Here is a 15,531-nt window from a genome sequence, read left to right on the forward strand (position 1 = left end):
GAGGGACAAACCACCCCCAAGTACTTCTCACTTCCCTCTTGAGGGCACACCAGGGTGGAAACTGCAAGTCTTCTGCTGCTATTTACAGAGGCAGGTTTCCCCTGCAAAACCCCGAGAGCTGGAGGCAGGGCTGTGGCCATGGGGCCAGGCTCTGCCAGGCTCAGGCAGTGCAGGTGATGCCAAAATCCTGGTTTCCTTTGCCATCACGTGTAGCTTCCACAGGCCAATGGGCTGTAGGATCTGCCACCTGCATGGGGCACAGTGCCAGTGGGGTGAGTCTGCCCATGGATGGCCACCAGTTCCATGCAAAGGTGCATCTTCCCCCCAAACCCTTGCACCACGCAACACCCACTTCCAGCCATGCCTCTGCCTTCCTGCTCCCTCCTGGGACTCTCCACATGTCTTCCCAGCAGGAGACTCAAGCCCAGCAATGATCCCATCCTTTGCATCAGATGCATGAGCAGAGCCCTGGCACAGCACTGCTGCTGTGGTGTCCCTGTGGCCACGGTGTGCTGCCCTCTCCTGGTCCTCACTCCAAGCCCCATGGTCCATCAGATGGTGCCAGTGCTGATTCCCTCCCTCCTGCAGGAGCTGGGACATCGTGGGCCACGATGGCTGAGCAGCCACAAGGTGCTGGGTTCCTCTGCTTCGGGCTTTGCTCCCCACAAGCTGGTTCAGCCTCCAGTGTCCCTGCAATGGACAGAGCTCTGCACCCTGCCTGTAGCCTTTTGGTCTCTCTCAGTTGCAGATCTCCATGGTGAGCACAAAGTAGGAGTTTTTGAACTGAATGGAAAAAACCCTTTACGCTGATGTTTATAGAAAGTATCAGGTATTGCTTCTTCCTTCCTCCTTCAGCTGCCCCTGCTGAGCTGAGTCATTGTCTTGCCCTGGGGGAGAAACTTCCCAAAATGAACTTACTGCCAGTGGGAAATGGGGAAACCAGTAACTGCACAGGATGACTTAGCTTTCACTGGACAGAACGACAGAATCAGTCATTCTGGTTGGAAAAGACTTTTAAGATCATCGAGTCCAACCATAACCTAACTCTGCCAACCATAACCTAACCCTACCAAGTCCAATGCTTGACCATTTCCCTCACCACATCTATATGTCTTTCAAACATCTCCAGGGATGGTTATTCAACCACCACCCTGGGCAGCAGGGAAAAGATGGGTGCACAGAGTGATGCTTGGTCCTGGCCAGAAGCAGGATCAGCTGTGGCTGCTCCAGCAGGCGAGGGTGGCCCTCGGTGCCGTGCAGCACTGGTGGGATGTCACCCGTGGGGCTCTGAAGCCATGACACAGAGCCCCGACAAGGGGGACTTGCTCCTCTCCACCTGCAGCCACAGGCAGTGACATCTCTTGCAGCTGCATTGCCTCTTGCTCTGACATAGCTCCTCCACCTCAGCAAAGCTCAGGGAAACAACACCCGACGGGGTCACTGTGGCTCTGCTGTCCCCGGGTAGGCAGGCAATGCCGGGGCAGGGCTGCAGAGCCCCCACCCCTGCAAACCCCTCTGACACGTGGCTGCCCAGCCCAGGACACCCTTCCCTTGGTGAGCCAATGTAGCACGCTGTGTGTGCAGCTCATTTGCATGGAAGGGATGAGGGGAACCCCCCGGAAATGCAGAGCCCAGGCACTAATCAAATCTATCTCTAATAATAAACCCCTCGAGCAATGCGGGCGCTCAGGGCTGGAGCTCGCAGCGCCATGGCAGGAGCTGAGGGGGACTAGACAACCGGGAGAGACAAACGTGAGTTACCCCATGGAGGGGCTGTGGGGGTAGAGGGGGGTGAGGGCTTGTCCCTGCCAGGGCTCAGTGCTGTGGTGACATTTCCAGAGTGCTGGCAGGGAGCAGAGGGTGGTCCTGGCTCTTGCTGGAGAAGCTGAGCCACGACATAGGGCTTCAAGCCTGCTGAGGACAGACAGTGTTGTGGGGCTGGAGATGAAATGGCTGCTTAATGCTTTGGATGAGGGGTCCATAGGGGAGTTTGGGGTGCTGGTCCCTGGTGGGTGCAGAGACAGAGATGGAAAATGCATGGCTGCAAACCCGCTGCACTGTGTTGGGAGAACCACATGCACCTCGAGACTCCCTAAGGAAGGGAGCTCAGCCATCAGGCAGGATTTTTGCTAGATGGGGCCAAATACCTGGCTTGGACCTGCCTGAGCAGCAGCAGGAAAGGAGCTGCCCAGCCTGTAGCTTAGACACAGTCCCAGATCTCCATGTCTCATGCAGTTATCCCATGGGAAACCCCATTGTGACTCAAGGACAACCAGTCTCGCCACCATCCCCAGGGCTCACCAACATCTGTGGAATTCTTCTCCTTCTTCTCTTTGGGTAAAAAATATCTTCAAAGAGCATCTGAGGAGAACACCATTCTGAGCCACACTCTGCCCTGGGGAACGTCTTCAGTCAGCTCAATAGAAAGTAATTATTTAATTTTATAGTGATGTTAATTGAACAACTGGGACTGCGAGGCCAGCATTGCTGTGCAGAGTGGATTTATCCCTGAGAAAGGGAGGGTTTGACACATGCAGCCCCAGGTAAGAGCCAGTTCAGAGCAGGCAGTGGAGGGAGCCCATCCCCAGCCCCTGGGCAGGGAAGGTGCTAAGCAGGCAAGAGCAGGACAGACGGAGATGAGAAGTGACCGACTGCTGCACACCCTGAGTACCAGCGAGAAGGAGTGACCCCCACCAGGGCACAGGGGGTTTCTGTACAAAAATCCAAGCTTGGCTTTGCAATGGCTGTAGTTCCAGCCTTTGGGAGCCCGGAGCTAGGCGGCAGCATCAGGGAGATTGAAACCGTTCGGGTCCTGTCAGCACCAGCAGGAAACAGCTGCAGCTCCAGCCCTCGTGCCTGGTTAGCTCAGCCTGCACTTGTTTGGTTGTGCTTGACACAGACACCACAGCGTGGCTTGGCACAGCACAGCACGGCACAGCACAGCATGGGACAGCACAGCATGGCAGGGCATGCTGGCAGGTAGTGCTGAGCAGTGGGGGATTAGCAGAGGCACAGACAGGGACTGAGACCATCCTTGAGTTGCCTCCAAGAACAAACCCTGCGGTGGCACCAGTGAGGCTGCAGACAGAGATCACAGAATCCCAGACTGGTTTGGGTTGGAAGGGACCTTAAAGATTATCTAGTTCCAACCCCCCTGCATGGGCAGGGACACCTCCCACCAGCCCAGGTTGCTCCAAGCCCCATCCAACCTGCCCTTCAACACTTCCAGGGATAAGGCAGCCACAGCTTCCCTGGGCAACCTGGGCCAGGGTCTCACCACCCTCACAGCAAATAATTTCTTCCTAATATCTAATATAAATCTCCCTCTTTCAACTTAAAGCTATTCCCCTTATCCTCACTCCATGACCTTGTCTAAAGTCCCTTCCCAGCTTCCCTGTACCCCCTTCAGGCACTGGAAGGTGCTCTATGGTCTCCTGAGAGTCTTCTCCAGGCTGACCAATCCCAGCTCTCCCAGCCTGTCTCCAGAGCAGAGCTGCTCCCGCCCCCAGATAATCTCTGTGGTGTCCTCTGGACTTGCTCCAACAGCTCCATGTCCTTCTTGTGTTGGGGACCCCAGAACCGGACCCAGCAGTGTAGGAGGTCTCACCAGAGCAGAGTAGAGGTGGAGAATCCCCTCCCTCAACCTGCTGGTCACCCCTCTGTGGCACCCAAAGACAGGGACACGCACAAATATTTCATCTGCTAATAAGCTTGCTCATTAGCAAGCTAATTCTTATAATTTTGAGTTGTTGGCTAGATCTTTGTGCTGCTGAGGGCTGCTGATGCTGCCTTGCTCCTGTGCCTTTACCACCACCCCCAGCCCACACGGGCACAGGGAGGATGGGACAAATGGCTCCTCGTGGTGACAAGAGTGAGTTCACCTCCAGGTGTCCCAGTTGGTGCGGGTAAAACCAGTGCTGAAAGCTCTCCCAGACAGACACCCCCCTCTGCAGCTTAGGGGAGTTTCACATATCAAAATCAGGTTTCATTATGATGCCTGAGCAGCAAAGGGAGATGTGTCAGAAATCACATACAGGATGGCACGAGCCATCCTGACACCACAGAGAAACGCAGAACTTTCCAGAATTAAAAACAGTTTCAGAGGAGGTTGCCAGTGGTTGTTCTGGTCGGATTTCTGTTCTCTTCAGAAAAGCATATAAAGGCAGGAGCAGTTCCCACTACCCTTACTTCTGCAGGCAGTTGTGCACATCCCTGGACCCTCAGGACGCAGCACAGGACCACCTGTAAGCCAGGGTGCTGTCCCTGCGTGTCCCCAGGGACTGGCACAGGACACGCTCCCGCAGGGCTACGATCTGAAGAGCCTGCTAAGCCCGAAGCAGGTTTTGCTGACTGCTCTTGCCCAAGCCCAGGGCCAGGGAGGGTCGGGGCACAGCCGGGCATCCCACCAGGGGGTCCCAGCCTGGCAAATGGACCGGGTGGCCACAGGACAGCCCCGTGCTGGCCACCCCTCTACCTACTCTCCTCCCGTTCTGCAGCCATGGATGGGACGCGCGCCGGGCGAGATGCCATGAGCAACTGCAGCGACCAGCAGTACTGGGACAGCCTCGTCTGCCGCTGCATCCCCTGCAGCCTGGTCTGCGGCCGCCCCGCGGGCCCCCGCTGCGCTGCCCTCTGCGGTGAGTGCCGGGCTGAGCCCGGGGGGCTGCCCCTCCCCGGGGGGCAAGGCTGGGAAGGGGGGGATCAGGCCCGGGGGAAGAACCCCATGGCAGGCTCCGAGCCAGCTCAGCTGAACGGAGCTTCCAGCCAAAACCACCGGGGAACGTGAGAGCTTCCCAGCGCTGGGCTGGGTCTCAGCACAGACCAGGATCAAGTTGTCTCTCTGCCTCACCTTCCTGGGGTCACAGGGAGCCTTCTCAGAGCTGTGTCAACACGGGCAGCTCCCCAGCAGTGACAGCCCCACCCACCCCCACCACCCCACACAGGCAGGGCCTCAATGTACATCAGGTTCAGAGGATGTGGATCAACTCAAGCTGTAGGTTTGCAAGGCTGTAGTGGAGCCCTGAGCACGAAGGTGCCGTGAGGACAGGTGAGGAGGAGGAAACAGACAGATGCACTTTGCACCCAAGCCCTGCTCACAGCCCCGTGCTGGGCCCCTTCCCTGCCCGGGGAGCCGCGGTCTGGGACCCCCGTCCCCGGGGAAAAGGGGACCCAGCCCTGCCCCACGGCTGTGAGCAGCCACATCTCCCCGCTGGGGACAGGAAGGACCCCAGCCCCAGGGTCCTCAGCCAGTTCTCAGGCAGGCTTTGGTGTCTCCCAAAACCCCCACCGCGGCAGCTGCAGGAGCAGCGAGCGGGAGCTCCCGGGTCGGGCTGCGCGGGTGCGGCTGCAGCCCCTGCCCGCCCCGCGCGGCTGCCTCGCCCCGGGGCTCATCCTAAGGCCAAACACCACCCAAACGCCGTGGATCCGTCACTCTGCCCGCCCTGGAGAGGGTGTCAGCACTCGGAGCACCGCACGGGTGCCCTGCGCCGGCAGCTTTTCCAGAGCTTGTCCCCACATGAGCGCAGGCAGCGGGCGGTGGGAGGGCAGCAGTTCGGGAACCCTCCTCCCGCTCAAGTGCCCGTCGGGGCAGGACGCGCCCGGGACAAGAAGTTCGTGTCTCCCTTTGCTCCCGCAGTGTCCATGGATTGCAACAGGAGAGCCGGCTTCTACTACGACGAGCTCCTGAAGGAATGCATGGACTGCAGGGCGCTGTGCGGGCAGCACCCCCCGCAGTGCGCCCCGACCTGCCAGGGTGAGGCTGCCGGGCTGGGCAGGCGGGAGGCCACGGGGATGGGCTGCACGAGGAGCCAGGTGACCCGAGAGAAGCCAGGGAAGGGGCAGAAAACCCCCTCTCTGCACTCTGGGAGGCGGTGTGGGTGCTGCCATCTCTCTGGGACCAGGGAAAAAAAAGCCAGGGCTCTGTCTCTGCCCCATTTTTTCCAACACACAACCCCACCAGACAGCGGCACTTCCCTTTGGAATGTCTGTGTTTTAGAGACCAATCCTTTAGCTCCACCAGCCAGGAGCAGGATCTACAGCCACGTTTCCCTTCCTGAGCTGCCTCCAGCCCCTCAGGAGGGGATGGGTTATTTTCAGAGATCTACAGGTCTCATATTTAGGTTGAGATGTGATCACTGAAGAGGGAAGGGTGGGAATGGGGAGTAGGTGGGAAGGGGTCTCCTCTACCTCTCTGTGGAAGTGAAATACAAGCAGAGGTGGTGAAGAGCTGCTTTCAAGCTGTCCAAGCAGCGTGCATCCTCTAGGAACACCCTTTCCCAACCAAAAAGTCACATGCAGCGTGTGCCTGAGGGGTTTCTAAGCTCACCCATCTCTGCCTGGCCCACAGCAGGTGCCCTGGAGGCCACCCCTCCAGTGCCTGTGGTGGAACAGAAGGCTTGCCCAGAGCTGGAGCCATGGCTGGTGGTCTACCTGCTGCTGGGGCTCTGCCTCTGTGCCCTCATCTGCTCCCTGCTCCTGGGCTGGACCCACCTGCGGAGGAAGGGAGAGGTGGTCTCCTGCCAAGCCAGCGCTGGGACCTGCCACCACGGGGAGGACTTCTCCAAGGGTGAGTGCTGGGGGGGCCAGGATGGGAAGCTCCTGAGGGATAGGCTCCCAGGTAGGGCTGGGAGGTCAAAAAAGCAGACCCAGTTCCTAAGAGAGATAGGGAGAGAAAGCAAACAACATGCAATGAGGGTTAATTGGAGCCTGGAAGAGGAGAAGGACCAAATCCCGGTGCCCAGATTCTCCACCATAACCCCCTTCTCTATCATTCTCTTGTGAAGTCACAGGCACTTCCATGCAGGGGCTGGGCTGAGGACTGGCTCTTCACAGGCTCTAGTGGAGCACTGCAAAGCATTTCTTGGGTACAAGGTGCTCCTAAAAGCTCTTCAGCTAATACACAACGTTTGTTTGCAGATCGGCTGGTGGAAGTGGGCAGCGTTGCTGATGGATCCACAGGCAACAGGGTCCCTGAGCCAGTGGAAACCTGTGGCTTCTGCTTCCCTGGACATGGTGCTGCTGTACGAGAGATCAAATCATGCCATGGCACCTGCTGCCATGTAGGGGAAAGAGCTGCTCCCCAGCACACCGGGATATGCAGCACGGGAAGCGCCGGGGCTGTTCCCAGCCCTGAGGATGGCCACTTCAAAATCATATGTTCTCCTTCACAAGATAAGACACTCATGGCGTGACCAGAGTGAATGTTCCTGCACAGAAAAGGGGTTGCTCCCTCTGCTCCCAAAACACAGCTGCTTCACCCCCATGTCCAGTGACTGTAACAGCTTCTGCCAGGACCACCGGAGTTGGCACCATCTCTGCCCAAGGGCTTCAGGCTACAGACAGCACAGTTTTCTTCCACTCAAGAAATGAAATCCCCATTATTCTTGTTCATTCCCAGTGACTGAAGTAATTTCCCATTTCACAGTGCCTTCATCCTCCAGCTTTGATGTCTGCTGACTCCTCTGTGCACCCCAGTCATTGGGACTGATGTCTCACCAGGGCTTTTCATCCTGGTTCCACCATCAGCATCACTTTGTCGCTGCAAAGGGTGTTGATGCAGAGCCAGGATCAGACTGTGGTGCCCACTGGTCCCCGTGGAGAGCACACCTTGACCTGCTTGAAAACTACTGTGCAACACAAGGGGAGCTGTAAGCACCTCAGACATGGATTCAGACCCAAGAAGTTACTTGTGGAAGTTAACGACGTCCACAGGACAGCACTGCCACGCTCTCAAAAGCACCATGTTCTCTGCATTTAACAAAAGTTTCTTTACAGGCTCTGCTGTCAGCTTTCAACACTGCCTGGGAGGGGAGGACAGGCTGTGGGAGATGGTGAGGCTTTGCCCTGGTACAGGGGACAACGCTGCACGGGGGGAGCTGGGACAGGCACCAGAACTCCCAGTGCAATTGGGTTTAAATGTGAAAACTCTTCCAAGTCTGAGAACTTTCTAAGGGACTGGATTTATGTACATCTGGTCTGGGTTACTCAAAATAGCTGGTAAAAGTGATGAACCAGCTAGAGATTGGGCTGCTTTGAGGGAGGATTTTTATCTGACCCAGCTTTGAAAGCTACTGTGGAAAACTGTGGGTTTCAATGTGTAACTTGAAGTTCTCATTTTCACTAAAGGAGAGCGGGGGGATATTTTGCTTCATGAGAAATCACTTCTGGTAGGAGCTCATTCCCTCCACTTTCTCAAACTAGAGCTTAAAACTTGGAAGAATAAATATGAGTCAATATATGTACAAATTGGTGTCTCAAAGGTAAACAGAGCTGGAGAAACCACGAGCAGAGAGTTATAACAGACTCAGTCCCCTAATTACTGTGTATTTCTTCCTTGGTCTCCATGCTTGCTCAGCCTCAACTCTTCCTCAGCCTCCCACCCCTACTCAGCCTCAATGTCTCCTCACTCTGCATCTTTGTGCAGACTAGTCTCTACACCAGCCTCCCCCAGTCTCTCAGATTTCATTCCAGCTTGGCCTTACTCCTTCTTGCCCTCCCACCATCTTCTGGCATCTAATCCTGCTCTCCCTTTAGTCTCTCCAAGAGTCTCCACTTGCATTGTTACACCTGTCCATCCTCACACTCCTCTTCCTCCTCTCTCAGCTTTTTGCCCCATCCCTGTTCTCAATGTCCCACTCCCTCTACAGCCTCTTACACCATCAGCGTCCTCCCCTCTCACTGGGCCTCCCACTCCTGGCCTCCCCAGCACCACAAGTGCTGTCCCTCTTCCTGGTCTCCCCTCCCTGCAACCTCCCTCAGGTGAGGGGGTTTTGCTCTTACCCTTCGGCAGCTCCAGCCCATCCCCCCAGCTCCATGTCCCCCCTCTGCCCAAGCACGTCCCAGAGAGGACAGGGGCTCCAGGAGAAGGAACACCCTCCCAAGCAGCAGCAGCACCTCATCCCACTGGCCCTTCTCAGCACAAAGCTCCTGCAGGCAGTGCTGGGGACACTTGGCTTCAGCCTGGCTCTCGTGCCCCGTTCAAGTGTCACCTGCAGGAACAGGCACTTGTCATCTGCAGGAACCCCTGGCAGTGCTCCTTGTGCCAGGAGATTCAGAACCTTATTTAAAAATACACAGGAAAAAATTGAACACGTGCCACTGGTTTTGCAATTAGGGCATCTCTGGAGGATCAAGAGGCATTAATTATTCACACAAGAAAGCTTTTAGGGAAGAGTTGATGTCAGCTCACCCTGTGTGGCCCTGGTGAGCAGCAGCTCCTCCTCCAGCTGGCCCAGGTGGCCACTTGCCCTCTGGGTCTGAGGAAAAGCCTGTGGTGGGCTTGGGGCTGCCCTGCCATCACCACACTGCCCAGGCTGCTGCTTGGAGCTTCTCTGGTTTCTCCAGCACTCGCTGCAGTAGATGGAGGAAGTTACAACACCCTGCAGCTGCCAGCACCATGTCCCACAAAACACTCCTCAGAAGCCAAGGCCTTCACTCCAGCATCAATGCCCAAGAGGGGAGCACTCCTCACCCTCTCCTTCAGGGAATGCAACTTGTTGTCAGCACATACAAGAAGAGGTAACATGGAGCAACTAGAACAAATCATCAGAACATAGAGGTTCCCTGATACAACCTTTCAGTGCTGGAAAACCAAGAGGACTCAATGGATTTGGCATCACTTTTGCAGCTGGTGGCCAACACCCCTGATGGAGCACTTACCTGGAGACACCACCTGAAGGTCAGAGGGTCGCTGCCTCTGGAACACAAGCAGTTACAGCTGGGACAAATCAAACCACATGGCATTAAGGCCACTGATTTTGAGCAAGTGCATCTACCTGGGGGTTAACTCCATTCTCACATTCCTTTTGCTCAGGTTTTCATCAGGCACCAGCATCAAGTCAAGCTCTATCTCTAGCCAAGCAGCTGAGGGACAAGAAGATACCACACAGAAAGCCACTTTCTGGCTGTGTTGGTGCCCCACATAGAGCCACGATTTGGGAGAAGATACCAGAACACCTGCTCCAACATAAAACTACACCTCAAAACACACAAACCAACCCCAAACTGCTCCCCAAAATGCAGAGGTTCAGCAGCTGGAGCAGCGCAGTCCACAGGGTCCAGCCCTGGGCGCTGTCTTTGCCCCCTCAGGGAGGACCAACCTCAGGGGTGCTCCTGCTGGAGGTGTCGGGAATTCTGCCCAGGAAAATGGTTCTGCAGGGAATGAACCCCGTGTCCGGGGTGCAGGGGCTGCTCCTGGAGAGGTGAAGGGTGCGAGGAGGCAGAGGGAAAGCAGCTGAGGGGCAGCACGGCTGGTGAGGCAGCAGCTCTGCTTCCATTGCCATAGGAAGAGGGAATAAAGCTGTCTCCTCTGCTCTGATTCACTGTTACTGGAAATAGAAACACACCCGGTACCATTCGGGGAGGGACACAGGGGTGGGATGGCGGGGAGAGACAAGAAGAGCTTTTAAGACACCAGCAATTTTGCTTTTCAATCCCGAAACGAGCACTGCCACCTCCCCCGGCAGCGGCACCGAGCACAGCCCCCTGCACCAGCCCCAGGGGCGTGGGGAGGGCAACAAAACCCATTCCAGCCGATTGACAGGGTTGGTCCCACCCCTCAGCGACTTGTTTCTAACGGATGAACAGACCAGACCGCCCATGAGCTCCGGCGGCCACGCGTGCGCCGGAGCAGCGGGCAGAGCTGCTTCCTTGAGGCTCCGGGACGCAGGAACACGGCAGCTCCAGGGCTGGGAGCTCAGCAGCTCCAGGGCCGCCCGCTGGCTGAGTTGCCTTCTCTGCAAGCTCCCTGCATTATTAAAAAGGAGCAGAAAAGCGTCGTCAAGCATCTGCACGATGCCGTGGCCAGGCCGGGGAGGGAGGGAGGGAGGGAGAGCCTCCCCCCTTCCCATGGGAATGCCGCTCAGCTGCGCTTCTCCGGCGACTTCTCATCTGCGGCAGGAACGCCCGGGTTAGATCCTGCTGCCCCCAATCACTACTGGACATCATTTCAAGCATGACGGTGGGGAAAGGCAGGTTCCCAGCGCAGGGGCTGCTCCCCCTCCCGCAGCGATCGCTGCCTGGGTAACTCCCACCTCTCTGGCCGATTCGGTATTCAAGGTGCTTGGCAGTCGCTCCTCCTTCCTTCCCTGTCGCAGAAACCTTCCCTGCTGTCGCAGACACGTCTCGACGCACCGACCTGCCTTCTGCTCTTCCACCGTGTACAAATCAAACCGATTCCACCTTCCCTTCGTTCAGCTGCTCTTGCAAGATGCTCATGTAAAAACCAAACTCATTCCAACAAACGTATTTTCCCGTTTCTTCCGTTTCTCAGACCACTTCCCACCTGCCTCAGGCAGGTCAGACACCTGTAACCCAAAAGGTTAGACCCACCCATGTTTTAACCACACCGGTGAAGAATGGCCCTCTGGAGAACATCTGCAGAGCTTAGTTACTTTTTTGGCGCGGCTCAGACCAATTTGCACAGCGTCTCTCACACGCAGCTCCCTACAGGTTCTGTAGGGAAGGGAGAACAAAGCTCTTTTTGCCTTTTTCAGCTCTGTGTTCTGGCTGGTTTCTCACACCGGCTGCAATTCAATTCCCAGCCTCCCGAGAGCAAGATCCAGCACACGAGCCATTACTGCAGGTACCTCGACAAGCCACCAGGAGCTGCTTTTACCAGGCAGGCGCGGAGGGGGAGAAAAGGAGCAGAACTGCAATTGTTACACAGCAAGAATTAAGCTGGTGCAGCAAGTGCTGCAAGCGAAGGACTGAGGCTGCGATCTCGCGAGGGGGAGAGGAGCATGTGAGGAGTTAATACATGTGGGAGGATCCAAAGAACCAAACCCCAGCCCCGCACATACCAGGAAAATGTGGTGTTTACTTAAAACCCGAGTGCACTGCGGAAGGGCTGAAGAGCTGCAAGATCCAGCGCTCGATGCTGCCCCCAAGCAGCACCCGTTTCCAACAGATGCCACGTTTTTCAACGCTGAGGTTCTTCCCAGTATCACATAAACGCCTTTGGAAGGCAGCAGAGAGGGGGGGGGAACCCAACAACAAACCAACCAAAAACCAGCAACAACAAAACCAGCCATTTTGAGAAATTCAAACTTATTCACATGATTTTTAAAAAAAGAACCAAGACCACTCTTACAGTATAAACACGCCAATTCATTCATTTTTACTGATGGTTGCATTTATGAATTTCATTCTTGTGAAAAAAAAAAAAGGGAATAAAAGGAAAAAAATTATGAAAATAGCTATTTATAGAAAACAAAACAAAAAAGGGCTCAAACAGAAAAGAATCTGTGCTGATGCTTTTGATGAGCAGTCCCATGGCATTAACCATTACCTGTGCAAGCAGGCATGCTTGGAAACCTGTCTTAGTACTGTAGCTTCAGTTCCACAATCCAGGATTTCTTTTATGGTTGTTGAAAAAAAAGAGCCTAATAGTTTCATACTGTATTTATTTAATAACTAAAATTCACAAATAAAAAGATACTTGCAAAGTCCTTTAGTTGTGTCATCCCCTCCTCTCCTCCACTCTACTGCTTTCAGACCCAGATGCATAAAAAAATGGGCTTGGATTTTTAATTTTAACTGTTATATGATTGGTCGTTGGAGCTGAAGCACCAAATGGAGAAGATGCTTTATGGAGATGAGGGTATAACCCTTTGCCTTCCCACACACATTTTGGAGGAACACAGGAGATGTACCAGTGCCCGGACTCCTCTGCTCCCATTTCCCCCACCCAGAGCATTCCTTTCATTTTAGATTTCCTCTGTTAAGTGACTGACTGTAGCCTCTTTTTTTTTTTTCCCCCTTTCTGTCCTTGTGGGACTCCACACACGTTGGACATTGTTCATTTCTTACTCCTCCAGGCTTTGAGTCAGTGTCAAGTAGGTCCTGTTACAGCTCAGTGCTAGTTGTTTTTTAATGGGTCTTTTCATTTCAGGTAGGTTTGTGTGTCGATTCAGAAGGCTTGTTTTCTTCCTTGTTTATATCTGACAAGCTGCTGGATAAGGCTATTCATACTCCAGGAACTGTTTGTGATAGAACAGCAAATATCTGCAAGAAAGCAGAGGTAGAGTTTCAACTTTCTATTCTGCATCAGAGCACTTTTGTATTTCCACCCATCTGATTATAAAAAATAAGGGCTACTCAGGTTTTCTTTTCAATCTGAAGCAACTCCAGGGACGTGCCAGTTCCCTGCAGTAACCACAGAGGAGGAGGAGGGAAGCCAGGTGAAATGATTTTACCAAAAAATCAAGAACAGACTAGTTGTACATCAGTCAGTCAAACCTCCTTGTTGTACAATCTACTTGGAACCTGAAAGCTCTGAAAGATTGGACAGTGTTGGTGCCCAGACAGGCACCCTCCACTTCACACCACCGTGACACAAAATACAACAGAGCTGCTTTAAAAAATGCAACTGTTGCCTTAGAGTTACATTACCAAAGCATCAGACCCTGGATTGCTGCAGAGTGTCCCACCACTGACTGCTACAGACCAAAATGAAGAAGCAGGCAAGTGGGTGGAAGCTCATGTGTCCCAATCAAAAACAATTCAAATATCTAATGTCTCAACCTGTACTCAAATCTGGTGGTTTAACAGGATGAAGTTCTTCCTGCCCTTAAATTACTTGATGTACAAATGCTACAAACCAGAGCCCAGCCCTCAAGCAGTTACTCATCAGAGGGAAGTGGACTCATCTCTAGGTACTCATGTACCACCCAGCGTCACCACAAGACTCCTAAAATGCTTCAAAGCACTTGTGTGAGTTTCCAATTATTATTATTCCATCTCACGTGAGTTTTCCTTGTACAATCAGGATCTACTTAGTGCCAGCCTTGATCTGAGCCAGGGAAAATGGCTCAGAGCTCAAACCAGCCTTTAATGCTAAGGATGGGAAGCAGTTGGGTCACAGATCCTCTCCTTGCCCATGGCAGATCCTTCCACAGTCACACCCCACACCCAAGGGCCTGATGTGACCACTTGTTAGTGAAGAAAAACTCATTTTTCTGCTGACCTCAAAGCAGAAGTTACTTTGCCAAATTGTTTAACACTAACATTCAGATATTATAGGATGTATTTTTTTTTTAGTTCATGGTTGAAAAAAAATGAAAAAAAGAGGGAAAATCTGTTTAAAAAAAGTATGAACTCAACATCTGTGCCTGCAGCAATCCTGGAAATGTCAGGAATAATTAAAAAAAGACCAAGATGGGCTTATCTTCCCAGTATCAAGTCTGGAGTTGAAAATGCAAAAAAAAAAAAAAAAAAAAAATACTTCAGATTTTAAATTACCTTATTTTTGAAACATTCACCAGTCCCCAGTGCTTCCCTCAAATGAGGAACACCAAGATGCCTCCTTTGAAAGCTCCTGCTCTGCAATCCCAATATTTGTCTGATGCAAATATCTGACACCATAATATCAATCTGCAATCAATTTAAAGCCATGAGCTAAGCAGCAGCAGCTCATGTTCTATACCTGCCCCCCCCCACAGCCTTGCACTCTGATTAATGGCTTCTCAAATCATTTACACTCCTGGTAATCCAAAGGTTCTGCAGACAAAGCCTGGGCTGTATCATGGAGAAACACCTCTGCCCCTACACTTTGCTTTTCAGGGTCCCTTCCATTAGCAAGTAAGAGTTTGAACATGAGCACCAGTTACAGACACTGCCCAGTCAACCTGGTGTCCCTTGTCCTTCCCCTCTTCTTCCTTCAGCAAATCCAGGATGATCAGACATTCTGAAGCACTGACACATACAGAGACATTATGGATCCAAAGAGAGAAACTCAGTGTTCTCTGTGATGAAAGGCTCTTTAATGGAAAGCAAGGAAAACCCAACCAAGGCCAAGGCTTCCCTTCCTCTCCCCTTTGCAGCTCCCAACTCACCCTTCACTGTCTAGCACATCCTTAATGCTAGCCTTGGTGATAATGGCATCGTCACACTTGAACCACTGGTCCTTGTGCTGCCGGATAAAGCTGGTATAGTGCCCACTCTCCAAGGTTCCCTGGTGATTAACTACTGCAAACAAGGAATACCTGGTACAGAAAAGAGTCAGTGAATAAGTGGATCAAAAGGGGAAATAACAGCTGACATGTTAATACAGGCAGAAGCTTGTACTCATAAACACGTATGGAAATAGCAAAGGATCTGATCCATCAAGAAAACATGAACTGGGAAGAGGGCATCTTTGCCCAGGAAAATGAACCACTTTGAATTTTTTTTTTGTCTTGCTATTCCTGCAAGACTCCAGTCTGATGGCAGCTGCACTGCCTTCCAAATGCTTCTCTTCCAAAACAGATCAATATTGATGCATTCCTGAAGAGGACTATTGATCATCTGGTCTGACTTTCTCTTTCCCTGAACTAGTTACTCTAGTCAGCCAGAAAAATGCATGTGAGGTACAGGGATGGGGAAGGAGGTATCTTAAATATAGGCAATCAGTACTAGAAATATTTAGGATTAACTGTCCTTATCTAGAAACTCTGCACCTGCTTTGAAATACTGAATCTACTCAAGCCTTAACTTCTAGCTTTCAGATACTGCTGTTCATTTGCCTGCCAGCCTGAAAAGCAGCAGACATCTCTG

At 53.0% G+C, this 15,531-nt stretch overlaps 2 protein-coding genes across 10 annotated transcripts in view; one reads left to right on the top strand and one right to left on the bottom strand.

Annotated features, from left to right (window-relative positions):
• The first annotated feature begins 1,701 nt into the window (after window positions 1–1,701).
• TNFRSF13B (TNF receptor superfamily member 13B) lies at window positions 1,702–7,190 on the top strand. Its single transcript, XM_051632440.1, has 5 exons — window positions 1,702–1,752; window positions 4,497–4,637; window positions 5,636–5,752; window positions 6,347–6,565; window positions 6,916–7,190. The coding sequence occupies exons 2-5, from the start codon at window positions 4,499–4,501 to the stop codon at window positions 7,188–7,190; spliced, it is 750 nt and encodes a 249-aa protein (XP_051488400.1). The 5' UTR covers window positions 1,702–1,752; window positions 4,497–4,498.
• Window positions 7,191–12,084: 4,894 nt separating this feature from the next.
• The window catches only part of USP22 (ubiquitin specific peptidase 22), a 92,157-nt gene continuing 88,710 nt past the window's right edge, over window positions 12,085–15,531 (bottom strand). For all 9 annotated transcript variants that reach the window (XM_051632132.1, XM_051632131.1, XM_051632124.1 and 6 more), the window contains 2 exons: window positions 14,832–14,981; window positions 12,085–13,002 (listed from right to left, as the gene is read on the bottom strand). In XM_051632132.1, coding sequence (XP_051488092.1) covers window positions 12,960–13,002; window positions 14,832–14,981 — 193 coding nt within the window. In that variant the 3' untranslated portion in view covers window positions 12,085–12,959. The remainder of the gene's footprint in view (window positions 13,003–14,831; window positions 14,982–15,531) is intronic.

Source organism: Apus apus, chromosome 14 (genome assembly GCF_020740795.1).
Source record: "Apus apus isolate bApuApu2 chromosome 14, bApuApu2.pri.cur, whole genome shotgun sequence".
NCBI lineage: Eukaryota > Metazoa > Chordata > Aves > Apodiformes > Apodidae > Apus > Apus apus.

Bases quoted from the DNA above. Each gene is read 5' to 3' on its own strand.
- TNFRSF13B (XM_051632440.1), top strand. From the start codon at position 4,499: ATGGATGGGACGCGCGCCGGGCGAGATGCCATGAGCAACTGCAGCGAC. The intron at 5,753-6,346 runs GTGAGGCTGCCG...CCTGGCCCACAG, and splicing joins GTGCGCCCCGACCTGCCAGG to CAGGTGCCCTGGAGGCCACC. The intron at 6,566-6,915 runs GTGAGTGCTGGG...GTTTGTTTGCAG, and splicing joins CGGGGAGGACTTCTCCAAGG to ATCGGCTGGTGGAAGTGGGC.